The following is a 23,292-nucleotide window of genomic DNA, read 5'->3' as shown; positions in this document are numbered from 1 at the left end:
TTTCTCTTCTCTATCTGCCCGCGTGTTTCTGTGATCCGCGCGAGAGAATTGGCGCGTAAAAAACCGTCACTTCAGAGCCGGAAAACCGAGTCGCCAAGCCCAGCATCTTTGGGCCCCGCTCACGTTTCACTTTCACCTCTATCCTGATAGGCGTATTCGCTAGGAAAGCATATAGGAGTAGGAAAACTCAGTGAACGTACACTCGTGTACTTAATTTTAAGAAATATTCCCTCCATATTTTAATGTATGACGCCGTTTACTTTTTTTCAACGTTTGACCATTCGTCTTATTCAAAAAATTTATATAATTATCATTTATTTTATTGTGATTTGATTCGTCATCAAATGTTCTTTAAGCATGACATAAATATTTTCATATTCACACAAAATTTTTAAATAAAACGAATGATCAAACGTTGGTCGAAAAGTCAACGGCGTTATACATTAAAATACGGAAGGAGTATATTACTAGTATGTACTAATATATTATTGTAAAAACATACTCCCTCCGCCACATAATATAAGGGATTTTGGGTGGATGTGACATATCCTAGCACTACGAATCTTAACAGGTTTCTTAATCAGATTCGTAGTACTAAGAAGTATCACATCCACCCAGAATCCCTTATATTTTGGGACGGAGGAAGTATAAGTTTAAATTCGGCATTTACAAGTTATAAAAAAGATGAATATACATATACTATTAAAGTCTAATTTATATGTTTGTTATAATTTATATAAATGTTGCACATTAATCTATCTTCTTTTTCTTTTAGAAAAGATACTAGTAAACAAGTAATTAAAACTATTTTTCCTCGTGCCATGCCGCGCGCGAACCGGTTGGTAAGGAGAAGTAGGTCGATAGCTGCAGGTTGGTGAAGCTCGCACAGTCGCACCGTGCAGTCGCAGAGGCGGCCGGCACCGGCGCCGCCCGCGGCCACACGTACGTTGCGTACTAGTACGAGGCCGTACGAGAACGAGCCGCTCTAGCTGCCATGTGTACACCGACGGTGCCTACCTGCAGCCAAGAAACGCCTTTTTCGTTTCATGATCATGATAGCCGAACGCTGTGGCTATCGGCTCATTCATTTGGCCGAACCGTCCATCGGTCCATGCCTTCCTGAGCCTCCTATGTGATATTTGTCGCACCGGCATGCGGCAACAACATCACGACCAAAACTATCAACGGCACTTCGTTTTCTATGCTCACTGCGCACACACGTAGATAGTCCTATAGTACACAGGTACGATGCCAAGAGATAGATAGAGCTAGCTAGCTCTGCACGAGGTCAAAGACCATCATACACATATCGTTGCCTTTTTATTTTCCTCGTGTAAGTGATCGCTGCCCATTGAAAGTGGGTTGGTCTCTCTAGCTCGCTTGCTCCACGTATGGATGTGAAACGGCATGCTTGCGCTTTTCTTCTTTGTTTAAGCAAGGAACATGCTTCATGCGGTTATTGCTGTTCTGTTTGGCCGCGGCGTTTTTTTTTTCTAATGATTGCGTGTGTCTGCAAAACTTGCTTTGTCTGTGCTATGCACACGATTCCGGACTCCAGTTGGTACACACTAGTACAATTTGTTGCAAATAAATAGTTCTCGTACTAACCAATTTTATTTTCTTGACCTGTTTAAAACAGGAGAATAAAGTAGGAGTACTCACATATACAATGTGAGACACTCATAGAGTATCCTCACTAACTGAGGACACTCGTAGGAAACTCAATTCGCAATAGAAGGTATCCCTAAATGGGTTCCTCAAAATCTAAAACAACCCGGTGAGAGTACTATAGCCCACAATGGGTGTCTTGGCCCAATGGAGTCCCAGGTGAAAAATCCCCAAATACCCCTCCCCAGCTCATTCTTTTTTTTTTCCTTCTCTTTTCTTCCTCCCCCACTTTTGGCTTCTAGCTTCTTCTTATCGCTATCCTCGTCGCCCATTCGTCGCCGCCTCCTCCCAGCTTGCCGCCGCCACCTCCCTCCTCTCTTCCCCTGCCGCTCGCCGCCGCCGCTTTCCTCCTCGCCCTCCCCAGCCACCGCCGCCGCCTCCCTCCTCGCCATCCCCAGCCCTGCATCCATCTCCCTCTCTCCCCAGCCACCGCTGTCGCCCGCCTCTCTGTCTCCCTCTCGCTGCTCGCCTCTCTCTCGTCGCCGGCGGCCGCGAGGCGATAAGGAGGGCTGCCTCCCTCCCTCTCTCTCGTCGCTGCTCCCTCCGCGCCCTTCGGCTGCCGCCGGCCGCCGCCCGTCTCCGCGCACGCCGGAGAGCTGGTCGACGGGCGAGCGGCGCGAGGGGCGATCTGGCCGACGGCGAGCGGTGGGAGGCTGGACGGCGCGCGAGCGCGGGAGCGGGAGCAGGAGCGCGGTGCGGTGGCCGATGGCGTCCAAGCTGCCGCCTCTCTTTCCAGATCCGGCTGCCGGTGGGCTAGATCTGGCCGGCGCCGCTTCTCTCTCTCGTCGCCATCCACCACACCGACGAGGCCGCGCCGGCTCCGTCACCACGCCCAGGTGAGAGAGGGGGGGGCAAGAAGGGAAAATGCAGGGGAATGAGGCGGGGAATGGGGCACCGAGGTCGCCACAACGGGTTCCTTCGAGCCGTGCCTCAGGAAAAGGAGATTGGAGGAGCCCGAGCCGGCCGTCCCCCTCGTGGGGGTCGCGCCCCCCCTCCAAGGGCACGGTGTGCGGACGGGAGGCGGACGCCGTGAGCAGGGGCACGCTCTGAGGCTACCCATTGTGGATGGCCTTACTCCTCGTCTGCAGCCGCCAACACGTACGATTACACGAGCCAGAGAAAAGGGCATAGAAAAAGACGATACAAGGCAGCGCACGCACGATCCCTTCCCCATCCGCGCCGCGTGCCGTGTGGCCGCGTGACGGCAACCGCTCCCGCTACCCCACCACACGCGTCATGAGGCATCCAGAAAACCCTCGCTCTACACGCGCGCCAGTAGCCACGGTGGCATCCAGAAGTCCACAGCGAGCGAGCGAGCCAGTAGGCCACAGCAGCAGCAGGCAGCGGCGGGCGGGCGCTGGATATGACGACGCGGTGGCACTCGCGACTGGCGTCGGCGACACGGTCGCACCAAACGACCTGGCCCTCCCTGCCCTCCTCTTCTTCTCCAAGAGGAGGAGGAGTCCAAAGCCAGCCACTCGCTATCGCGGAAGCGGTCAGACTTCTTCTCCACCCCATCGCATATAAATATTTCTCCACCACGCCGCTTCATTTTTACATCACCCCAAACCCCATCATTTCTTGCTTCCTCAGCTGCTTCTTCCTCCTTCCTCTTCACACGACGCTCCCATTTTTATTTATATATATCAGCATCGTTTCTCCTGGCGTCACTGCACCCATAACTGCCAAGAATTGGAGCTGTCTCTTCTCCCTCTCTCTCTCTCTCTCTCTCTCTCTCTCTCTCTCTCTCTCTCTCTCTTTCTCTCTGCATCTGAGAGAGAGCCGGAAGAATTGGAGTTGGAGCAGGAGAAGCGTGGAGCTTCTGAGGATTGATTTTGGAAATTTGGAGCTTGAGGATCGGATTGAGTAGTTTCTGAGGATTGGGAACAGGAGAGATCGAAGCAGGAGCTAGGAGAAGCGTCTGGAACTGAAGGGGAAAGCGAGAAACCAAAAAAAACAAAAGATAGGTGAGTGGGTGCTCCTGTACCCGACTGTCTTCTTCCTCCTCTGCTTTCTTCATCTACTTCAAGTTTTTAGGCATCAGCTCAGCAAGTTCTTTTTTTTTTCTCTCTTAAGGTTTCAGAAATGTTTTTTGGTTTCTTAATTGTTTTTCATCATGCGAAAGATAACGTACCTAGGATTACCAAGGGTTTTGGAAATTAACTGGAAATGGGCAAGCATCTTCTACCAGCTTGTAGTGTCCAATAGCCGGCTCTTTCTGTTCTGTTCGTTCATTTGCTGTGGCTTACACCTTGTGTGCGTGGTCACACACAAAAACCGTGACTTTCTGTTGAGGAAGATTCTGTCTAAATCCTGTACTTCGTCTTGTATAGTACTCCACTACTACTAGTAGCTATAGTTATTGTGTTAATTAGGACTAATGACATCATCAGAGTTCTGATACACCACTAGTTTTTAAATTTAGAAAATTACATAATGCCCTCGACGAACAGTTCAAAGTTCAAACATACATGTCGCTTCTTGATGCTTACGTGCTTAAGGCTTACCGGGCATTTTCCTTTACTATTGTATTCGCATGTAAACTAAGTTCTATGTATTAGTATATATTATCAGTCAACAAAATTCCACACAAGTAGTACAAATTTCCTGGATTTCCTCTCTTCTTCCGTCAGAAACTGCAGATTCGATGAAGCAGAACACTGACGAGTATTTTTCTTGTAACTGTCTCCCAACACAGACATCGAGCTTGATCGGTTAGCACCTGCCGGATACACCTTTTGCTGCATGCGAGTGATGTTCTGTGGCCTTGTCGGCTCATGGCAATCTCAGACGCCAGAGTGGTTCGCCATGTGAGGTGTCCCAAATGCTTCAGTGTTCTTCAGGAGCCCACCGGCGCGCCGGTGTACCAATGCGGTGGATGCGGCACTACCCTCCGAGGTAAGAATTCAAGCTCCATGACTGCTCATGATCGAGAATTTGATCTTGGATTTTTGCCTTTTGGTCAGTCTCTGACGGATTTTGTTGCTTTTTTTACGCAGCGAAAAACCGCACCGGCAACTCACAGGAGGTGATCAGTGCTCCCTCCTCTTTGGGGAGTGGCCTGCCTCCTCACAGCAAGCACCTGGGCTCCAGTGATGTTGCAAGCACCAGTGGATCCACTCCTGAAGCTCAAATCAGCAGTGGGCAGCAAGGAGCTGACATGACAAGCCGACGCGAGACTGATGATCTCGTGTCGGCGAGGAACAATGCTCCTGAGCCAGAGCGAGTGGTGCCAGCTGAGAAGGAGGAAGAGCATGTTCAGAGTACCAGTCAGCAAGCTGTTGGCAATTCTGAAGATCTCACAAGAGGAGATGCAGCTACTGCAGCTGATGCACAGTGCAGTGACAGAGCATCTGAAGGCAAGGTGCAATTTTCAGAGAGTAGAGAAGACAGTAACACCGAACTGCAAGATGTTCAACGAAGCGACCAGACTGAATCTGATGCTGAAGGCAAGAAAAGTTCAGAGGAAACATCCCAATCTCCACGCCGCGATGTCGTCGAGCTTCCACCAAGTTCAGTTCAAACCCCAGACTCACAACCTGCACCGGCTGTGTTGAAACGGGAGGATGATCCGGCGACGAGTCCTCCTCATGGCCATGCGCGTCGATCACCAGAAAGCTTGGCGCCGCTTCAGAAGAGGATCCTGAAGACAGTGGACAACCTGAAAGACGACCTCTCTGAACTTTTCAGTAAATCTCCTGAACTGAACAAGCCGAGGACGCACGCGCGCCCTCCTCGTCTTCCCAGGCAAGAAGGCTACGCTCCTCGCGACGCGGCCATGGCGGCGGCGGCGAGCATCCAAGCCATCAGAGCGCGTCACGCAGCTGTCCACCGTCCCGGCTACATAGCTCGTGCAGGCAAGCCTGGTCAGCTCGCTGCTCCACCTCCACCACGTGGCTTGCCGTCGCGGCGCTACCGCCGGTGCAGGGCTGATCACCCGTGCTGCCACGACGCGCGCCATGGGCCGTCATGCCATCACGGTTGCTGCCCCCCTCACCATGGCAAGCAAGCGTGCACCAGCTGCCGGGGACAACATTGCTGCAGGCCAAGAACGCAAGAATCTCCTGCGCCGCGGCGGCCGGCGGCGGCGGCGGCAAAGGAGGTCGTCAAGCGGCGGGCGCCACCCAGGAACCATTGCCGGCCGGTGCTCAAGGGCGCGCCGTTCATCATCTGCTCCAGCTGCTTCAAGCTGGTCCAGGTGCCCGCCGACTTCGCCGTCTCGACCAAGACGGTGCGCAAGCTGCGTTGCGGCTCGTGCTCCGCCGTCCTCAGCTACTCCTACCGGGACCCCGACAGGAAGAAGCACGGCGATCAGTACAGCGCCGACGGCTCACCGGCGGCGCCGCGCGGCCACGGGCGGCGAGGCGACAAGTTCGCGTTCCTGGACGACTTCGGCCACGTCGACGTGAGCTACTCCACGGAGGACGAGCAGCCGCTGCACGTGTCGAGGAACTCGTCGTTCAACACCGTCGACGAGATGGCGGCGGCGGCGACGCAGCAGCATGGCTCCAGCCTGCACCGGCTGATGGGGTACGGCTCGGCGAGCGACCTGCTGTTCCGGCAGCACTCGCCTGACCTGTACGAGAGCTTCTCCGAGAGGACGACGCCGGAGGCCGCCGCGCTGTACGACCGGAAAGGGAAAGGCGTCTGCGTCGACCTCGACGACGACGGCGGCGACGATGACTCAGACGAGGATTGCAGCGGCGCGCTGAAGAGGTCGAGGCTGAGAGGGTCCGGTTGGCCATTGCCGGGGATACTCAACAGCAAGGGGACGACTGGAATGGGAGCAATCAGGATCAAGTCATAGTAGTGTAGAGAACTAGAGATAGATTCAGGTGCTGGAATTTTGACAGAATTTTCAGTCGTTGGAATTCTTATAGGTAGAGTGAATTTCATTCGGATTCATTTAGGTAGGTTTCATATTGGTGGATCAACAGGTTGTTTGTTTTGTTCATTTTCGGGTGTAATGGTGCTGCATCTAAATGTAAATACAACACTTTACGATCCCGGTGAAAAGGAACTTTCTTTTGGTAAAACTTTAAGTACACAACATAAATATGGTTAAATATCTGCGTTACAATTTGAACTCCAGTGATGCTACAGAAAGGGGAAAGTTTGATTTATGGACAAATTTATTACGAACTCTAAACCTAGATAGGAATATTTAATCGGACAAATTATCATCGTTCTCTTTAAAACTCTAAGGTTACATCGTTTGCCTCATAGCTTATAAACAGATACCAGAATTTAAATTTTAAAATTTGATTTTATGATATTTTTTTCATCGCAATTTGTTTTTTAGCGTTGGCTTCTAAATAACTAAGCACATCCATATTCTTCCTAGAATATATTCTCTCCCACTCCACTTTCCTCTCTACCTCTCTCCAACTCCTTGATGGCAATGGATATGATAAGTAAGTTAAGGAGTGCCATTATAGATGCCATTTCTTAATCTTGTCCGCCATCACCACTCTTGTTTATTTGTTTGTTTGTGTTTCAAGTGTGAATACTCAGCATTGTCATTATGGCGAAAGAGAATTTCTTTAAAAGGTTTAGAAAACATGGATATAAATATAGTTTAATAGCTTTTATAATTTAAATGCTGCTCACGTAGAGGGAAAAAAAATGATGTATGATGGAATTTATCATGAACTTCAAACCTAGACATTTAATGTCCTTCAACTCTTTTTTTTTAAAAAAATGGATGAGTTACATCTACTTTTTTTTAAACCCTACATGTGAGTCATGTGACACATGTAATAGTAGAAATTTATCCTGTAGTAATAGAAACTCCTGCCAATCCCTCTTCCTCCTATGTACTTAGCACATCGTTTTCCGTGTGCAAGCTTCCCAAACAACCAAATGGTGCGTTTTTTGTAAAAATTTTCTATAGGAAAGTTCTTTTAAAAAATCACATTAATCCATTTTTGAAATTTAAAATAGTTAATAATCAATTAATCATGAGCTAATGGCTCACCTCGTTTTACGTATCTTCCCAATCTCCTCAATCCCCTCCTCCTCAAAGGAGATTGGGGAGAGATTGGGGAGATTGTCACTCGTTTTCCGCGCGCACGCTTCCCAAACTACTAAACGGTGTATTTTTTTGCAAAAAAATTTCTATATGAAAGTTGCTTTAAAAATTCATATTAGTCCATTTTTGAAATTTAAAATAGTTAATACTCAATTAATCATGCGCTAATGGCTCACCTCGTTTTGCATATCTTCCCAATCTTCTCAATCCCCTCACCCTCAAACACAGCCCACTCTCCGCCTTCTTTTTTCTCTCTACTACTCTCCACCTCCTCAATGTCAGTAAAGGATAGGGGAGAAGGCTAGTGTTAGGCCATGTTTAGTTCCCACGCAAAAATTTTTCACCCCGTCACATCGAATGTTTGAAAATATGCATGGAGTATTAAATATAGTAAAAAAAACTAATTACACAAATTACGTGTAAATTGCGAGATGAATCTTTTAAGCCCAATTGCTCCATGATTTAACAATGTGTGCTACAGTAGACATTTGCTAACGACAGATTAATTAGGCTTAATAAGTTCGTCTCGCAGTTTACAGGCGGAATCTGTAATTTGTTTTGTTATTAGTCTACGTTTAATACTTCAAACGTGTGTCCGTATATCCTATTGTTGACAACCAAATTTGGTAACATCAGCATCGGAGAGAAGATTAGATCGAAGCAAAGTCGGAAGCGGAGATCGAGTTTGAAAACAGGGCAGGAATCGGCTGAAGTCCAGATCGGCTACGACAAGATCGGCTGAGTCTGAGTCGAGCTAAATAAGCCGATATTGCCGATTCCGACAATACGACTTGTGCGCGACATCGGGTTCAAGTTAATGTACTTCAAGATGATTGCCACGCATGGATAGAGTCCTGGGAAGGCAATTGTATCTATTAACTAGGATATTTTATGTGAATTCCTTATAGATAAGTGTGGGCAAAAGTCTGCCGCAAAGACTTGTGGTGTCTTAGAGTTTGTTAGAGATAATGGTTGTGTCCGATATGGGCATATCTTGTAATCCTCGGGTATAAATGGACCCTGAGCCCTATGTAATAAAACACACATGTTTAATACAATTTCGGCGCATCGCCACCCTTTTTTACTTTCATTTTATTTCGACGAGTTCTTGCTTTCGGGTTGAGCTGCATCGGTTTCTATCTTCAACAAGAGGTAAACTTGTTATGGCGGCTTGCGTTCTCGGGATTAGTGCTTCCATCTTTATGACATTCTAATCTTGTTTATGTAATTCGTCGAGTTATCATATGTTTTACATAATCTCTAGCAATATCATCATCTAACCTACCGTCGGTTAATATCTGTCAATAGAGGGTAGCCGATTAGGTTAAATATTGATATTGGTCTAGATTATATGAGACATCTACCGTTCCATGAGACTTCTAGCGGCTTGATTGTCTAGATATTATTTTTCTTTTCATACTTAATGCTGCATCAGTTAAGTTTGATCTATTAAGTCGTGCTTAGAATATCAATCCCTAGCCTGCCTTCTAGTTGCCGATTAGAATAGCATCGGAGTTTCAGCCGATCGTATCTGATTTAACTACTCTTTATCCTATATGCTTGATTGACATGTTAAATCTGCCCTTTGCGTTAAGATCTTGCCGCATTTAAGTATATTAGGCTTTTGTTTAGTATATTCTACTTGCTTTAACATCTTAACATAGAGTGGTATCGGAGTATTAGCCGATACATGCTAGATCTATCTGATCGGCTATGCTATGAACGTATATAGTCTAATTATTAATATATATTTCGATCCAAGTGATTTATACTGTCTCGGTATGGCGACCGATCTATCCCAATCACTTGATTTAAGTATATATCGATATAAGGATTATATATTGTTAATATCTACAGCCGATCGAGTAGATTTAGTTCTTCTTTACGTATTCATGACTGCCGATCGATACATGGATGACATCGGCCCAAAGATAAATGATATGTCATCGGCATCTAGCCGATCGGCTATCATTTATAGATTTAACTACGGTTTCTTTGCTTCTATTTCTTGTTGATTACAGGATCAAATCAACTGGCACGCTAATACATCCAAAGACGAGCTTTGGACCTGCACTGGAGTTAAGCAGATCTCCCAGGCCACGTGTTTTCTGTCAACACCTATGTGACATGCCAAAACTTTTCACCCTTGGATCTAAACACAACCTTATTGCTTATCCTTTTCTTAACCTGTACGTCATCACGACTCCTCTATAACTTCTCCTTCTTTACTCTATGTCTTTCTCCTATTTTCAAGGTATTGGGTAAACACTGAAGTCAGATGACTCTCAAATACTCTGTTTGAGAAGAAGGTGATTTTCTTCTTTCTTTTGTTATTTGTTGTAGACTCAGTTTTTTTCGGGGATAGACTCATAGTATACCATCACCGCTAAAACAAGGTAATATACGAGGACCATGTTTTGTAATAGAAAAGAGGGTGTTAAGTTGATTTTAGGTTGTGCATCTAAGATTTTTTTTGTTGAAAATGGATTGAAAACCTTCTCAATGAAAAGATGAGATATAACATTAAGGGAGAAGGGAGATGGAGGTAGGAAGTAGATGATATGCGAGAAAATCATTTTTTTTATTTTGTAAAGAAAGTATATGACGTCTATTTATGCATATACTGCTGTTTTAAACCGGTATCACATCCGGGGTTTACAAAATCAAGTGTTGTGAAGTGATAGATTTTATTAGAATCAAATGTATATTATAGACAAGGCAATGTTATTTTCCTTGCTAATAGTGCACAACTTTTATCCATTTGATTTTTCATCTCTCTCCCGCTGCCGTTGCAGTGCTAGAACCCTAGAACCCGCTCGCACTCCGAAACCTTGCTGATTGCTTCTTGATTTAATTAGCGAAGGGCATTCTTGGTATTTAGAGGATTATTATTCACCAATTTAAGGCCACCTTCTTTCCTTTAACACTTTTAGCACTAATAATTTTGCATTTTCACAACATAACACCATCGAGACTAAAAAACCTTGACACTTTCAAAAATTTACCGGGACTACCCTTCGTCCCCATTCCCCCTTCCTCTTCAGTTCGTCCTAAAACCCCTCGCGAGAAGATAACAGCGGCGAGCTCCTCCAATCCTCCGCCACCATCCAATCTCTCGAGCGACGCCTCATCCACCCATCATCTCATCCCTCGAATTCCATTCCTGCTCGACCTCGCGAGCTCCAATCCACGAATCATTGCTAGGTTTTGGAGATTTTTTTTTGTTTTGATTTGGTGAGGGCGTGAGGCTCCCCCCAATTCTACTTCCGGAGAGCTAAAACCCGGATCGGATGCTCGATTAATCTGCTGGGATCGCGCATGGGGAGGAGGAAATCGCGGCCGGCCCGGGCGGTAGGCCTAGGCCCCGGCGCTGCCGCTGCCGCGGAGCCCGACGCGCCGAGCCCTAGCGGCAGCGGCGGCGCCTCCAAATCGAGGCGCGCGGCGAAGGGCGAGGCTAGGAGGAGAGAGGATGTGTGCTTCGAGGTGGATGATAGCACGTGGTGTTTGAGCGACGGCGACCGCCGGGACCTCGCGGAGTTGGTCATGCGCGACGTGAGGATCTCCGGCGAGGGAGAGGGGGCGTTGGACGTAGCGGCTCTGCACGAGGCAGAGAGGGAGAAGAGGTGCTCGTTGCGCCTGCGGGTGCGCGACGCGCCGGAGGAGGGTTTCCGGCTTGGCCAGTGGCCTGTGGTACCTTCAGATTGTGTGATCCTGGAGTATGCCATCGCCGGTATGGTTTTCTCTGGATGTTTTGATGGTCCCGATGAAGGTGTATCAGGCCTCGCCCATTTGGTTAGATTGAGATTCGTGACATTGCGTGTTCATGCCTTTGCTGTATCTCGGTCTGCTGATTCCGTGTCGGTTGCATCATTTAGAGTTAGATTGGGGTTGATGGAGCAGGCTTTTGCTACATGCGAATCATTGTTGGAGGTGACAAGGCATCCGTGGAGGAAGAGTTTCATGAATATGATGGCTTGGGTTCGTCCTGAGGTCATGACCTCGGCTGCAATATATGGGATGGATGGTCTTGCCCGGCCTATAAATGGAGGTGCTAATGGTGATTTTACCCCAAAGAAGGATTCTCAGTTTGATCTTGCTGCTTTCTACGAAGCCGTTAAGCCCTCAATGTATGTTCCCTTACATTTATACATCTCATTATCTCACAAGTTATTAGGAATAAATTGTTGTGGGTGGTCTAAAACCACAATTGCGCACTTCAAGAAGTGTGTGAAGCATTTTTTTTGACGTTGTGTGTGAAGCATTTTTTTTGACGTTGTGTGTGAAGCATTTATACCAACATGAGATAAATGCTTTATTTTTATTACAAACATATTCTGTCTTCAGGCAAATGCATATGATTTTCTATTATCTTAAGTTGTACAAAACATGTAGCTACTATTTATTGCTGTTACCTTATGATTTTCTTTTCTTTTACTTGTTGACAGGGAGGCTGGACTGTTGGAAGAGGAGCTTCCCGATTTGCTTCCTCATCTCAGAACCTATCAACTTCGTGCAGCGAATTGGATGGTTCAACGTGAAAAGGGAAACACAATGATTTCATCACCAAATCAACATTATGTTCATTCTGCACCTTATTGTGTTCCCATAGATTTTATGCACAAGAAATCTAGGATGTTCTACAATCCATTCAAGTAAGAGTTTAATACATATCACATACACTTCCCATGATTTTGCTACGTTTTCCTTAAATGCTAGTAAAGACCCTACTATGTGTGAAACACTATATTGACCATCCTTTTCACTGCTTCATTTAATTATAATGACTGATATGAAGACAATATTATGTTAACTATCTATCAGCTTTTGCCATCATGGATGCAAGGAAATAAATGATAATTTGGTTTCATGTATGATGGTGTTGGCTTTGTGTTTGTTGTCAGTTATGCTTAGTTGATGTCAAGGTTCTATTTGGTTCTTTTCAGACAATTGGAAACACATTATATACCTACCCTAGACACATTTTTTGTTTGTTTTGCATTTTATTTTCTTACTCTGTATATCCTTTTATCTAAATACAATGTTTCCATTACTGGGATTTTGTAATCTTCTTATGAGCATCCTCAATTTTTATCAAATCTGTTACTTCACAGTGGAAGTGTCTTTTGCATCCAGAATGTAATGTGTCTTAAACACTTTCTTTTCATTTATCTGAATTTTAAATCGTTCTTTGTATGAGTATCCTCAAATTTCATCAAATCTGTTTCTTCACAGTGGAAATGTCTCGATGCATCCAGAACCTTCTCCACCTTATGTCTCTGGGGGCATTTTGGCTGGTATGTTGATATTAAGTTTGTTAAGATAAATCAAATGCATTTATTTTTTTGTCACTAATGAGGATGCTTTTGGTGTGCTTAATTAAATACAGATGAAATGGGCTTAGGGAAAACTGTTGAGCTTTTGGCTTGCATTTTTGCACATCGCAGGCCATATTCAGCAGACTGTTCTGTCTCTTCGAATATAAAAGGAGCAGATCAGATAAAGAGGCATAAAAGAGAAAGAGTTGAGTGCATTTGTGGAGCTGCAAGTGTAACCTCTGCATACCAGGGGATATGGATCCAGTGTGACATATGTGACGCTTGGCAACACGCTAGTTGTGTTGGTTACTCACCAAAGGAGGAAATGCATGTTGATGATGATGATGGTGATGAAGCATCAAACAATGAAAAAGGAACCCTAAAGTCAAAAAATAGAAGGAAGAAGAAAGACAGGTATTGCATTGCAGAGACAGAAGAAAAATATATTTGCACATTGTGCTTGGAGCTTATTGAAGCCGCCCAAACTAATATATCTAGTAATGCTACGCTGATAGTATGCCCATCACCAATATTGGCACAGTGGCACTCTGAGATAATCCGGTATGATTTCTTTTACCTGTACAGTAGTTGAACAGTATTGTGATATAGTATTTTCTATGTTTTAAATATACACATTACTATATCAGAAACTTCTTGCATTACCATTCTTTATGCTCCTATTTCTCCCAAATTAGAATGTAGAAAGATAGTTTTGAACTTTTGATTTCTGTGTAAGCCACATATTTTCCTTGTTTTGATTTCTCTGTGTAAGCCACATAATGTCCTCTTTACCTCTGCTTGATTCTGAGCATTGGAGAGTTTAGCAAACTTGAATTCAAGTTCTTCTCATGCTTCTATAAGAATTAAGGACACTCGTGATAAAATGCCTTTTATCTAGAATAAGTCCAATTTTGAGCAAATCGTGGTGCATGTTACCAAACTTGTAATCTAGTTCACTAGACTTGTTTAAGCAGGTAATGCTAGGTCATTATCCTCAATATATCGGCAGCATGATCACCCAGCTTTTTATTGAATGCTAATTGCAAAACTTGATTTTTTTTTCAAATGTTCGGCATTTACTCTTACTTAATATGACTCTCTGCAAATGATGATTGTAATGCTCACCGGTTTCTCCTTTTGCTCTTAGACACACAAGACCAGGATCTCTGAAAGTTTGCATTTATGAAGGTGCAAAGAACACGGACTTAACATCTACCCAAAAAAGTGATATGGCTGAGATAAGCACAGCTGACATTGTTTTGACAACTTATGATGTCCTGAAAGAAGATCTATCACATGATTCTGATCGGCATGATGGTGATCGCCGTTTTTTGAGATATCAAAAGAGGTATCATTTACTGATTATTCTAGTTTGTATAAACTGAGATAGGCAAACTAACATATTTGTTCCGGGTACCCCATCATGCCCATTGTTAGCCCATTAGATATACCATTGATGCATCAGTGTGAAAATAGCTGTCTTAACTCCTGCTGAACTGTCTTCAACTCTCTAGGTACCCTGTCACTCCAACTGTCCTAACAAGGGTCCACTGGTGGCGGCTATGTTTGGATGAAGCTCAGATGGTAGAGTCCAGCAAAACTTCTGTGACTGAGATGGCAATGAGGCTAAATGCTCAACACCGCTGGTGTATCACGGGAACTCCAATACAACGCCGGCTTGATGATCTTTTTGGGCTTCTTCGCTTTCTCAAAACTCATCCTTTTGACACATATAGATGGTGGGTGGATATTATTAGGGACCCATATGAGGTACGTTGACTACTACCAGTAACTATGGGTATTTATTACATGCTACCTAATTTAGAGGTTGCGCCACCTATTGAAAATGGAAGATTGTCACGCTGCATTGTTCACCACTTGTGTAAATATTGATCACTTTATCTATAGTAACAGAACTTGAATATTATATACATAGTAGTAATGATGGATTTACATAATCTAATTCTGGATTACTATAGATCTTACTGTTTGGCTAATTACTACTCTCTCCATCCCAAAAAGACTGTTGTTTTAGAAATCAAAGGCATATCAAACAAGAGGCTAAACAACTATCATGCCTCCATTAATGCAGAGAGAACGAGGAGGAGAAGGGAGTACTAATGGTTGGATGGCTAAAATGAGGATGTGACAGGGCATATACTAAGAACTTAAAACCCTGAAAAAACAAAGACACTGCAAATTCGTTGCTTAGTGCACCAATTTTTTTTCTGTGTTGTCTGTGTTACGCCATTGTGGGCTTTGATAACATTCTCTTCTTGATGGTTGGATTGATTAATCCCTCTCTTGTGTTTTCATCAAATTGACCTGCAGAAGGGGGACATGGTAGCTATGAATTATGCACACAAGTTCTTCAAGGAAATCATGTGGCGCTCCTCTAAAATTCATGTTTCACGGGAGTTACAGCTGCCTCCACAAGAAGAGTGCTTTTCGTGGCTCATCTTTTCATCAATTGAAGAATATTTCTATCAGAAGCAGCATGCCACTTGCATGGACCATGCACATGAAATTATAAGACGTATCAGAGATGATGCCAACAAAAGCGAGCCAATATCAGGTACTTCACACATTACTGCTTGCTAGATTGATACCGTGGGGACAGGATGTTCATCCATTACTTTTGTGTCTGCCTTTCTCTTTCTTGTTTTAGTTTTCTCTCATATGACCAGCCAATGAAAAAAATGTGCTGTCTGAAATTTTCATCTTTATTTACGCTTTGCTTTCTAACAAAGTAATAATGTCTACAATGCTCTTAAACTCCTTAAAGATTTTATTTGGATACAAAATCAAAATACAGCTAAACATGTGGTTTAGTTGCTGAACAGTTACCACAATACCACCCTGTATTTCCTTTATTTAAAAAAATACCACAACGCCACTCCCTTTCTCTCTCAGACTCGAATGTTGTATCAAATTTGTACCTCTCCAATGATGACATTGCCAAACTCCTAGTCCCACTGCTCAAACTTCGACAAGCTTGTTGCCACCCGCAAGTGGGGAGTTTCGGTCTCTGCTCCCTGCAGCGTACTCCTTTATCAATGGGTGAAATTTTACAGGTAAACAACTAATGATTTTATGTACCTTACCATATAATTTTCAGTGTAATTACATGATAATGTGCTCAAGGTTGTTAGTTATCCTTTTTATGCAGGTTCTTATTGGGAAAGCAAAAGTCGAAGGGGAGGAAGAGCTCAGGAAAATTGTTGTCGCCCTGAATGGTCTTGCTGGACTTGCTGTCATTGAACAAAATAATCAAGAGGCCATCTCTCTGTATAAAGAAGCACTAGCTTTGGCCTGTGAAAATTTTGATGATTTCCGTGTTGACCCTTTGTTGAATCTTCATATCAACCACAATCTTGCGGAGCTGCTCAGAGCTAGTTCTGAGTATTTGCAAGAATGCCCACTAAAAGAACAAACCTCTGAAGTCCATGGTGCGCGAAAAAGAAAGGAAACTAGTCCCGCTGACTCAGGTCTGTGTGGCATAAAGCGAAAGAAAATTTGTGAGAATAGCAGGTCAAGTTTGATGACTGATAATCCAGAAACATCCAAGGAAGACAAAAACATCAATACACAAGTATGTGGAAGTGAAGAGATGGATGTAGAGAATGATTCTGGATGCCACACGTCATCTGTATGCTTAGCTGATGGTTGTTTGAAAAATACTTGCAATTCAATCAGAGAAAAGTATCTGTCAGTTTTTACTTCAAAGCTACTAATAGCACAGAAAGATTTCAGTGCATCATTCACAGAGGTTGTTTTTTTACTGCTATATTTTAGTTGCACCTAGCGATTTTAACTTATTTATTTTCTCGTCTCCTATTCCATGCTTCCCCCTTTGGAATGTTCTATGTCTCCTTTGTAATGCTCTATAACAATAATCTCTCCACCTAAGTATTTTCAGTGTTGTAGAATGTAGAAGTCATCACTATTTATATAATGAAATTCTGCTGTTCTGCTTCTAGGTCTCAACTCTCAGTATGGAGTTACAGAATCAAAATATGAATTGGTGGCTGTATGCTTTGGATTGCATTGAACAGAACAAGGATTCTGCTGATGAGCTCATTAGGAAGATTGATATTTCTTCCAATAAAAGCACCACTGGCTTGGGTTCAACAGGGATGTCTTCCAGGTCAGCAGAAAATTATGTTCAGTTTGTCCATTCAATTTGTTGTCCTTCCTGTTTGCAGTGATTTAATTGTTTAGAGGTTGTATAAATTAAAACCTTTTATGGCAATTGATGGATAACTTGGTTGTCTTGTTCTCTGCTTAGGGTTCAAACCATTGCTGGGTTGAAGTATACCATTCAAACTGGTATTGATTCTCTGCAAAGTTCAAGGCAACAAGTGATGGACAGACTTTTAGAACTTGACAAAACAATGGATAGCCCAAAGGATGAAGACATTGAGTGTCAGCGATATTGTCCAAATTGCTATGATGGTAATGGTTCTTTATGCATCCAATGTGAATTGGATGATCTGTTTCAGGTAGTTTTATATGCTAATGTTTTTTGAGGTACCTCCCTACTTCTGCTTGTTGATCATGCATTTATTTCATCAATTCTTGTAGGGGTATGAAGCACGTCTGTTTCTTGTTAAGAAATCAAATAATGATTCTGTTATTGCCTCAGTAGAGGAAGCAAGGGACTTGCAAAGGCGAAAATATGAGTTGAATCAGTTTTTTCGTAATACTAAAACTAACGAGGGATCTGAACCTGGTGACGACAATAAGAATCCAAGATCTGCTCGAGAAGGTTTTCTGGTATCATCTTGTCATGTCTTTTATATTGAAATATAGCTAAGCAGATGTCACCTTTCAGGCTTTCATTTGATTAATCCATACCTGTGCCTGGGGGTCTTATATTTTTGTTTCTTAAACTTCCCTTCTTAGTCTAAACTACTAGAGATCTGGTAGTTAGACCACATCTTATTTGCTTCTGGTTCCTGGACTTTCGCCCCCACCACTCTGTTCCTGTAACTAGGTTATTTCTATTTATCAAATTGAAATGGTTAATGACTTATTTCTGTCAAAAAAGACTGTACTGCACTACTGCCTGTATAGATCAACTCGCTTTTGTATATTATCAAGTGTCAGATATGATTTCGTTCAACTTTTCATTTGTCGGAAATTACTTTGAAATGGTTTATAAATTTCTTGGATTTTCTATGGCAATTAAAAGTGCATATATAGTGATCCATTTATGTTTTATCTACCATTTTTATGTTTTTATATGGTTGCTGTTTACAGGTCTACAGGCATCCTTCTCGAATTGAGACTTCCTTAAGGGTTATTCTAACCCACTCAAAGACAATAATGGGAGAGCAATCTGCTAAAATTGCTAAAAAGAATTTGCTGCTTTTTGAGGTACAGAAAATATTTTTAATGTCACTGCCTTCTCTTCTGACATGTTTTAGCTGGTAATTGCAGTTGCTGAAATAAATTTTATCACCGTAGTATATTAAAAGCAGATAAAACATTATTATTTGAGTTGGAATGATAAAACATGAGTATCTTATCTCTATTTTGCTGTGTCTTGATTTTTGTAGTAAATTAAAAGCAAATAAAACATTATTATTTGAGTTGGAATGATAAAACATGAGCATCTTATCTCTATTTTGCTGTGTCTTGATTTTTGTAGTAAATTAAAAGCAAACAAAACATTATTATTGAGTCGGAATGATAAAACATGAGTATCTTATCTCTATTTTACTGTGTCTTGGTATTTTCCCCCCTGCAGCAGAACTTCTTTTTGTTATCATTAACCTGCATCAATGTAAAATTTACTATTGTCTTGTTAGATCACTTGCATTTGTAATGTCTAGAGAACATATGGAAAGATGGAGGTGAATCTAATTAGGAACCTTTCCACATGTCAAACCTTATAATCTTTGTTTACTAAGTGATCCATATGTTTTAGTCTAAAATGTGAAGGTTCAAAAATACCACGAGATAGGATATTGTCTGACCATTATGTGCTAATGTAGGCTATGCGCAAGGAGTTCTCTCAAGCAAGGAATCTATCAATAGCACAGACCCAGTTACTGCGTGCCCATGATGAGATCAAGATGTCTCTCTCACGCCTGCAGCTCAAGGAGAAAGATGATGAACCCAGTGCAGTCAATATTGTTACTAGAGAAGAGCTTATACCATACAATGTGCAGTTTACAAGTGAAAAATTCTTGTCTTTGTCATCTTTAGCTCGTATAAGAGGCCAACTCAGATACTTAAAGGTCAATACTTGCTATCATGGGTTGCACTCTGCCGTGAATTTGATATTCTATTTTACATATTCTACATTCCATTTATTTCTAAACACTGCTCAACTGTATAATTTCCACCTGGACAGCTCTCATCATTTACTTGGATAAAAGTATATAACTGCCTCCTTTCAATACAGAATCTACTTTATTATCAGGCATTATCTTTCTTAATTTTCCCATAAGAATCCATAACCCATCTTATCTGTTATTTTAGAAATTCTCATTGTATTTTATTTACTTTTAGGGATTGGTGCTATCCAACAAGAAACCACTGGGCAAGCATGGTGAATCACTGCCCGAGTCAGGCAACAGTGTTGCTATAGCAACTTCCATCCCTGCCACAGGGCAAACTGCTTCTGATATTATCAATGAACCATGCCCAATTTGTCAGGAGAAGATCTTTGACCAGAAAATGGTTTTCCAATGTGGCCATTTCGTTTGCTGCAAGTGTGAGTATCCCAAGAGTTGTCTTCTATTTTATTTACAACTTATACTTTTATGCTATTTTTCTTAAATTTATTTCAGTGGAAGAAAGACAACTTGTCACGTAGTTAATGTTTCTACTGTTTCTGTTCTGTTGTAAGCATGCAACACATGTGCCTATGTTTTGTATTATAGATTGGTTCTGTTGATCTTTCAATTTTCCAACTCCAAGTTCCATGCTGATCTATCCATGACAATTTTATTCATCTGATGTATACTAAACTCTTGATCTTTACTGAATTTATCTATTCACTGCTCTCAGGCTGTCTTTACATGACAGAACAAGCTGCAGCCCACTTTGGGAGGAGCAAAAAATGGATTATGTGCCCTACTTGCCGTCAACGTACAGATCTTGAAAATGTTGCTTTTGTAGTTGAAAACCAGAGAGGAAATGCTGATAGAGAAATTGAGGATTTGGCAGAAAGCGCTATTTCTGTCCAAGGTTCATATGGAACAAAGGTTTTATTTAATTTCCTTGTAATTGTTTATATGTCCCGCATTTCAAATATCTGATTACTGCTTATTGAGTTACAACCTGCTATATTACATTTAGAAGGCAGATACTGCATAGCAACTTTGTTTAGACTTCACATGTCTGTTTGTACTGGTTTTGCATAGAAGGCAATAGTTACTGTTTTGCATAAAGCAAGTAATTGCCTTTTGAATTAACTAACCAGGTGAATTTCCCATGCGTTTGCGCAGAGCTAAATAAAATTGCATTGAAAGTAGAATTGTATTTAATATACAACTCTTAGGTTTATTTCTCATACAATCATAGCAGAATCAAATCAATCAACATCATTATATTAATCCATATTTACCCTATTTTAATATAATAACATGTATACGATAGATTTCATGTCATCTTAAATTGCTTGGTACTTGCAATTATCAAATATAGAAACGAGTATATCCATAAAAATTTAATGGGAATATACAATATAAAAACCATTTATCCTGATACCTAAATTAATGGCGTACTGTGTGGTACTGTTCAGCGTGAACAAAACCGCTGCCAGAGAAATTCTGACCCATGCTCATAACACAAAGTAAGTTCCTAATTATACAATTGTTTTTTTATCCCTGATAAGATAGGCACAGACCTGCCTATATTGTCACAATTTTTCTACAGAGCATAAAAGTTGGTGCAATGTGAATGCACGTGCAATCACTGACCAAACTACCAAACTCATGCTCCTTAGTAGTTCTATCTTCAGGTTGGGTGCAATAACTGATTAATTTATTTTGGTGATTTATTGTAATTAAGATTGAAGCTGTGACAAGAAGGATTTTGAGGATCACTTCAACTGACGGAGCAGCCAAAATACTTGTTTTTTCAAGCTGGAATGATGTTCTTGATGTGCTAGAGCACTCCCTTGCCGCTAACAATATCTCTTATGTTCGGATGAAAGGAGGAAGGTGAGATACTCGTAACCAAGGCTGAGTTTTCTCACTATGCTGAGCTGAGTAATGATATTGTATATCTGTTTATACACATTTTTTGAAGGTAGCGCAAAGTGCATACAAGATTATACTCCTCTCCATTCAAAAATATAAATTGTATTTTGTTCCTTTGTTTTGTTAGGACAAGGATTTGATCAACAATTACTCTATTAGGATATAATTTTTGTGACAAAATTGATGTTGTTAGATTCGTATTCAGACTTACTTATGATTATGCTTTTGTGTCGCATAAATAATGTTCCCTTCCGTCCCATAAGAACTTTTAGGGTTGGGCACATATATTAAGAAATAGGTGGAATTAAATGGGAGAATGCCGTGATTAGTTAAGAAGATGGAGTAAGTGGAGAAATTCAATGGGGAGGGTTTTGATTGGTTGAGAAGAAGTAGGTGGAGGAGTTGTTTTATTTTGGGACAAATTTTGAATGCTAGAAGTTAATATATTTTGGGATGGAGGGAGTATATTAGTAAAGCAATTGTTAGTCAAAGCCTTATCCTGATGAAACATAATATGCCTTATATTTCTGAACGGAGGGAGTATTTCTTTAAGTTAAAACTTGATTTTTTCCCCCTACTCTGCTTCTAGTCCTATTGCTAGATGATTATCACCAAGGAGGGTCCTCTTCTATATGCTTGAATCTTGTGGACAATGACAATGGGGTTACTGAAAGTGTGTTACTTTTCACAGAAAATCGCAAACAGCGCTTGCCCAGTTCAAAGGTCTGGCAAGTAGTATAAGTGGAGAGAAAGCAAAGAAGTCATTTTCCAAGATGCAACCTGCTCAAGTATTGCTAATGCTTATCCAGCATGGTGCAAATGGTCTTAATCTTTTGGAAGCACAACATGTAATATTAGTGGAGCCGTTGTTAAACCCTGCAGCTGAGGCGCAAGCTATCAGCAGGATCCATAGAGTTGGGCAAGACAAAAGCACGTTTATCCACCGTTTTATTGTAAGCACCAAATCCTGAGCTACTTCATCTCATTTAAACCATCCATGGAGAAATTCCTAAAGCATTATATTGTTTTTAGGTGAAGAATACTATTGAAGAGAGCATCTACAAATTAAACAGGGGCAGAGCTGTTTGCTCCACGATACACCGTAAATCAAAAAATTTCAAAGATGAGCTTGTTTTGACACTGAAGGATATTGAGTCTTTATTTCCTGTGGCAACACTTGATCAGCCTTCAGAACAGGAGAATAAGAATTACGGTGGGGCCGGTGGGCATATGAGAAGTTTACCTCCATCTGTTGCAGCTGGCTTAGCTGCTGAAAGGAGGTTATTGGAGCAACATGACAACCAGCATTAAGTTATCAGCTGACTTATTCTTTCAACTGGAACTCGGAGAGGCAATGAAAGAGGTTGAAATAATTGATGCTGTAGATATTTTAGTTAATTGGATTTATCGATTGCCTTCTTAGTTCTAAATTATGTTAAAATTACAGAAGGTAGGGATATACTATGGTCTGGAGCTTCTCGGATCATTATATTAGAATCTGGCATCAGTGATAGAATGTTTAGGACACCCCCGAGCATCGGGTATGTACTTAAGGAGATGTTGTGAAATTTAGTTAGTTAGCCTGACAGAAGCATGTGTATCATTGTATAAAACCCGCCGTCTTATTTTCCTTTTGATTTTTGATAGGTAATAAATATCCTTAACATGTGTACATGTTTATGAACATTGCTTTAGTAAATGAAAGATCAGTTCAGATCATTTTTGGTCAAGCTATTGTTCTTACTGGAAGACAGTTGTCACATACTCACATGCCGAGAAGTGCCATTTCTTTTGTCATTTGTGGTCCACTATATGTTTGTCTTCATACATAGATTTATGGACACATATACTGTTTCTGTTACCGATGGGGGGTATTTACTTTCATTATTTAGGAAGTGGTTGGGGTCCTAATTATTCTTCTATGCCTGTGGTAAGCCTGTGTTTCCCATGTCGGCTTGCGTCGAGTGCTATTCGGCTATGCAAGTTGACAGGCAGCTGGGCAATATTTTCTCTTCTCCTGCTTCATTGTTTCCCCCGTTTTTTTTTAAGTTCAGAGCTTCTC

The 23,292-nt window shown here is 42.1% G+C and overlaps 2 protein-coding genes across 6 annotated transcripts; both read left to right on the top strand.

Moving 5' to 3' along the window:
- The first annotated feature begins 1,895 nt into the window (after positions 1-1,895).
- Positions 1,896-6,704, top strand: LOC4344298 (protein ENHANCED DISEASE RESISTANCE 4). 3 transcript variants are annotated; one of them, XM_026027033.2, is made up of 3 exons: positions 1,896-2,504; positions 4,367-4,566; positions 4,668-6,704. In XM_026027033.2, the coding sequence occupies exons 2-3, from the start codon at positions 4,446-4,448 to the stop codon at positions 6,473-6,475; spliced, it is 1,929 nt and encodes a 642-aa protein (XP_025882818.1). In that variant the 5' UTR covers positions 1,896-2,504; positions 4,367-4,445; the 3' UTR covers positions 6,476-6,704. The 3 variants fall into 3 exon arrangements, with proteins under 3 accessions (XP_025882818.1, XP_066168150.1, XP_015647717.1); XM_066312053.1 differs by having other exon boundaries at positions 1,896-3,163; XM_015792231.3 differs by lacking the exon at positions 1,896-2,504 and adding an exon at positions 3,225-3,635.
- A 4,020-nt stretch (positions 6,705-10,724) lies between these two features.
- LOC4344297 (uncharacterized) lies at positions 10,725-22,960 on the top strand. 3 transcript variants are annotated; one of them, XR_010742295.1, is made up of 19 exons: positions 10,725-11,826; positions 12,145-12,351; positions 12,932-12,993; positions 13,086-13,575; positions 14,162-14,362; positions 14,529-14,784; positions 15,346-15,589; positions 15,928-16,088; positions 16,184-16,783; positions 16,995-17,161; positions 17,303-17,516; positions 17,599-17,790; positions 18,277-18,393; positions 19,014-19,259; positions 19,534-19,738; positions 20,053-20,231; positions 21,040-21,191; positions 21,922-22,183; positions 22,263-22,960. XR_010742295.1 is itself a non-coding variant. In XM_015791382.3 (19 exons), exons 1-19 carry the CDS (start codon positions 11,018-11,020, stop codon positions 22,539-22,541), a joined length of 5,004 nt encoding a protein of 1,667 aa, XP_015646868.1. In that variant the 5' UTR covers positions 10,725-11,017; the 3' UTR covers positions 22,542-22,960. The 3 variants fall into 3 exon arrangements, 2 of the variants coding, with proteins under 2 accessions (XP_015646868.1, XP_015646867.1); XM_015791382.3 differs by having other exon boundaries at positions 15,985-16,088; positions 20,035-20,231; XM_015791381.3 differs by having other exon boundaries at positions 20,035-20,231.
- The last annotated feature ends 332 nt before the right edge of the window (positions 22,961-23,292 follow it).

The sequence above is a fragment of the Oryza sativa genome, chromosome 7 (assembly GCF_034140825.1).
Source record: "Oryza sativa Japonica Group chromosome 7, ASM3414082v1".
In the NCBI taxonomy this organism is placed as follows: Eukaryota; Viridiplantae; Streptophyta; class Magnoliopsida; order Poales; family Poaceae; genus Oryza; species Oryza sativa.
This window is presented reverse-complemented; position numbering and strand designations above follow the sequence as displayed.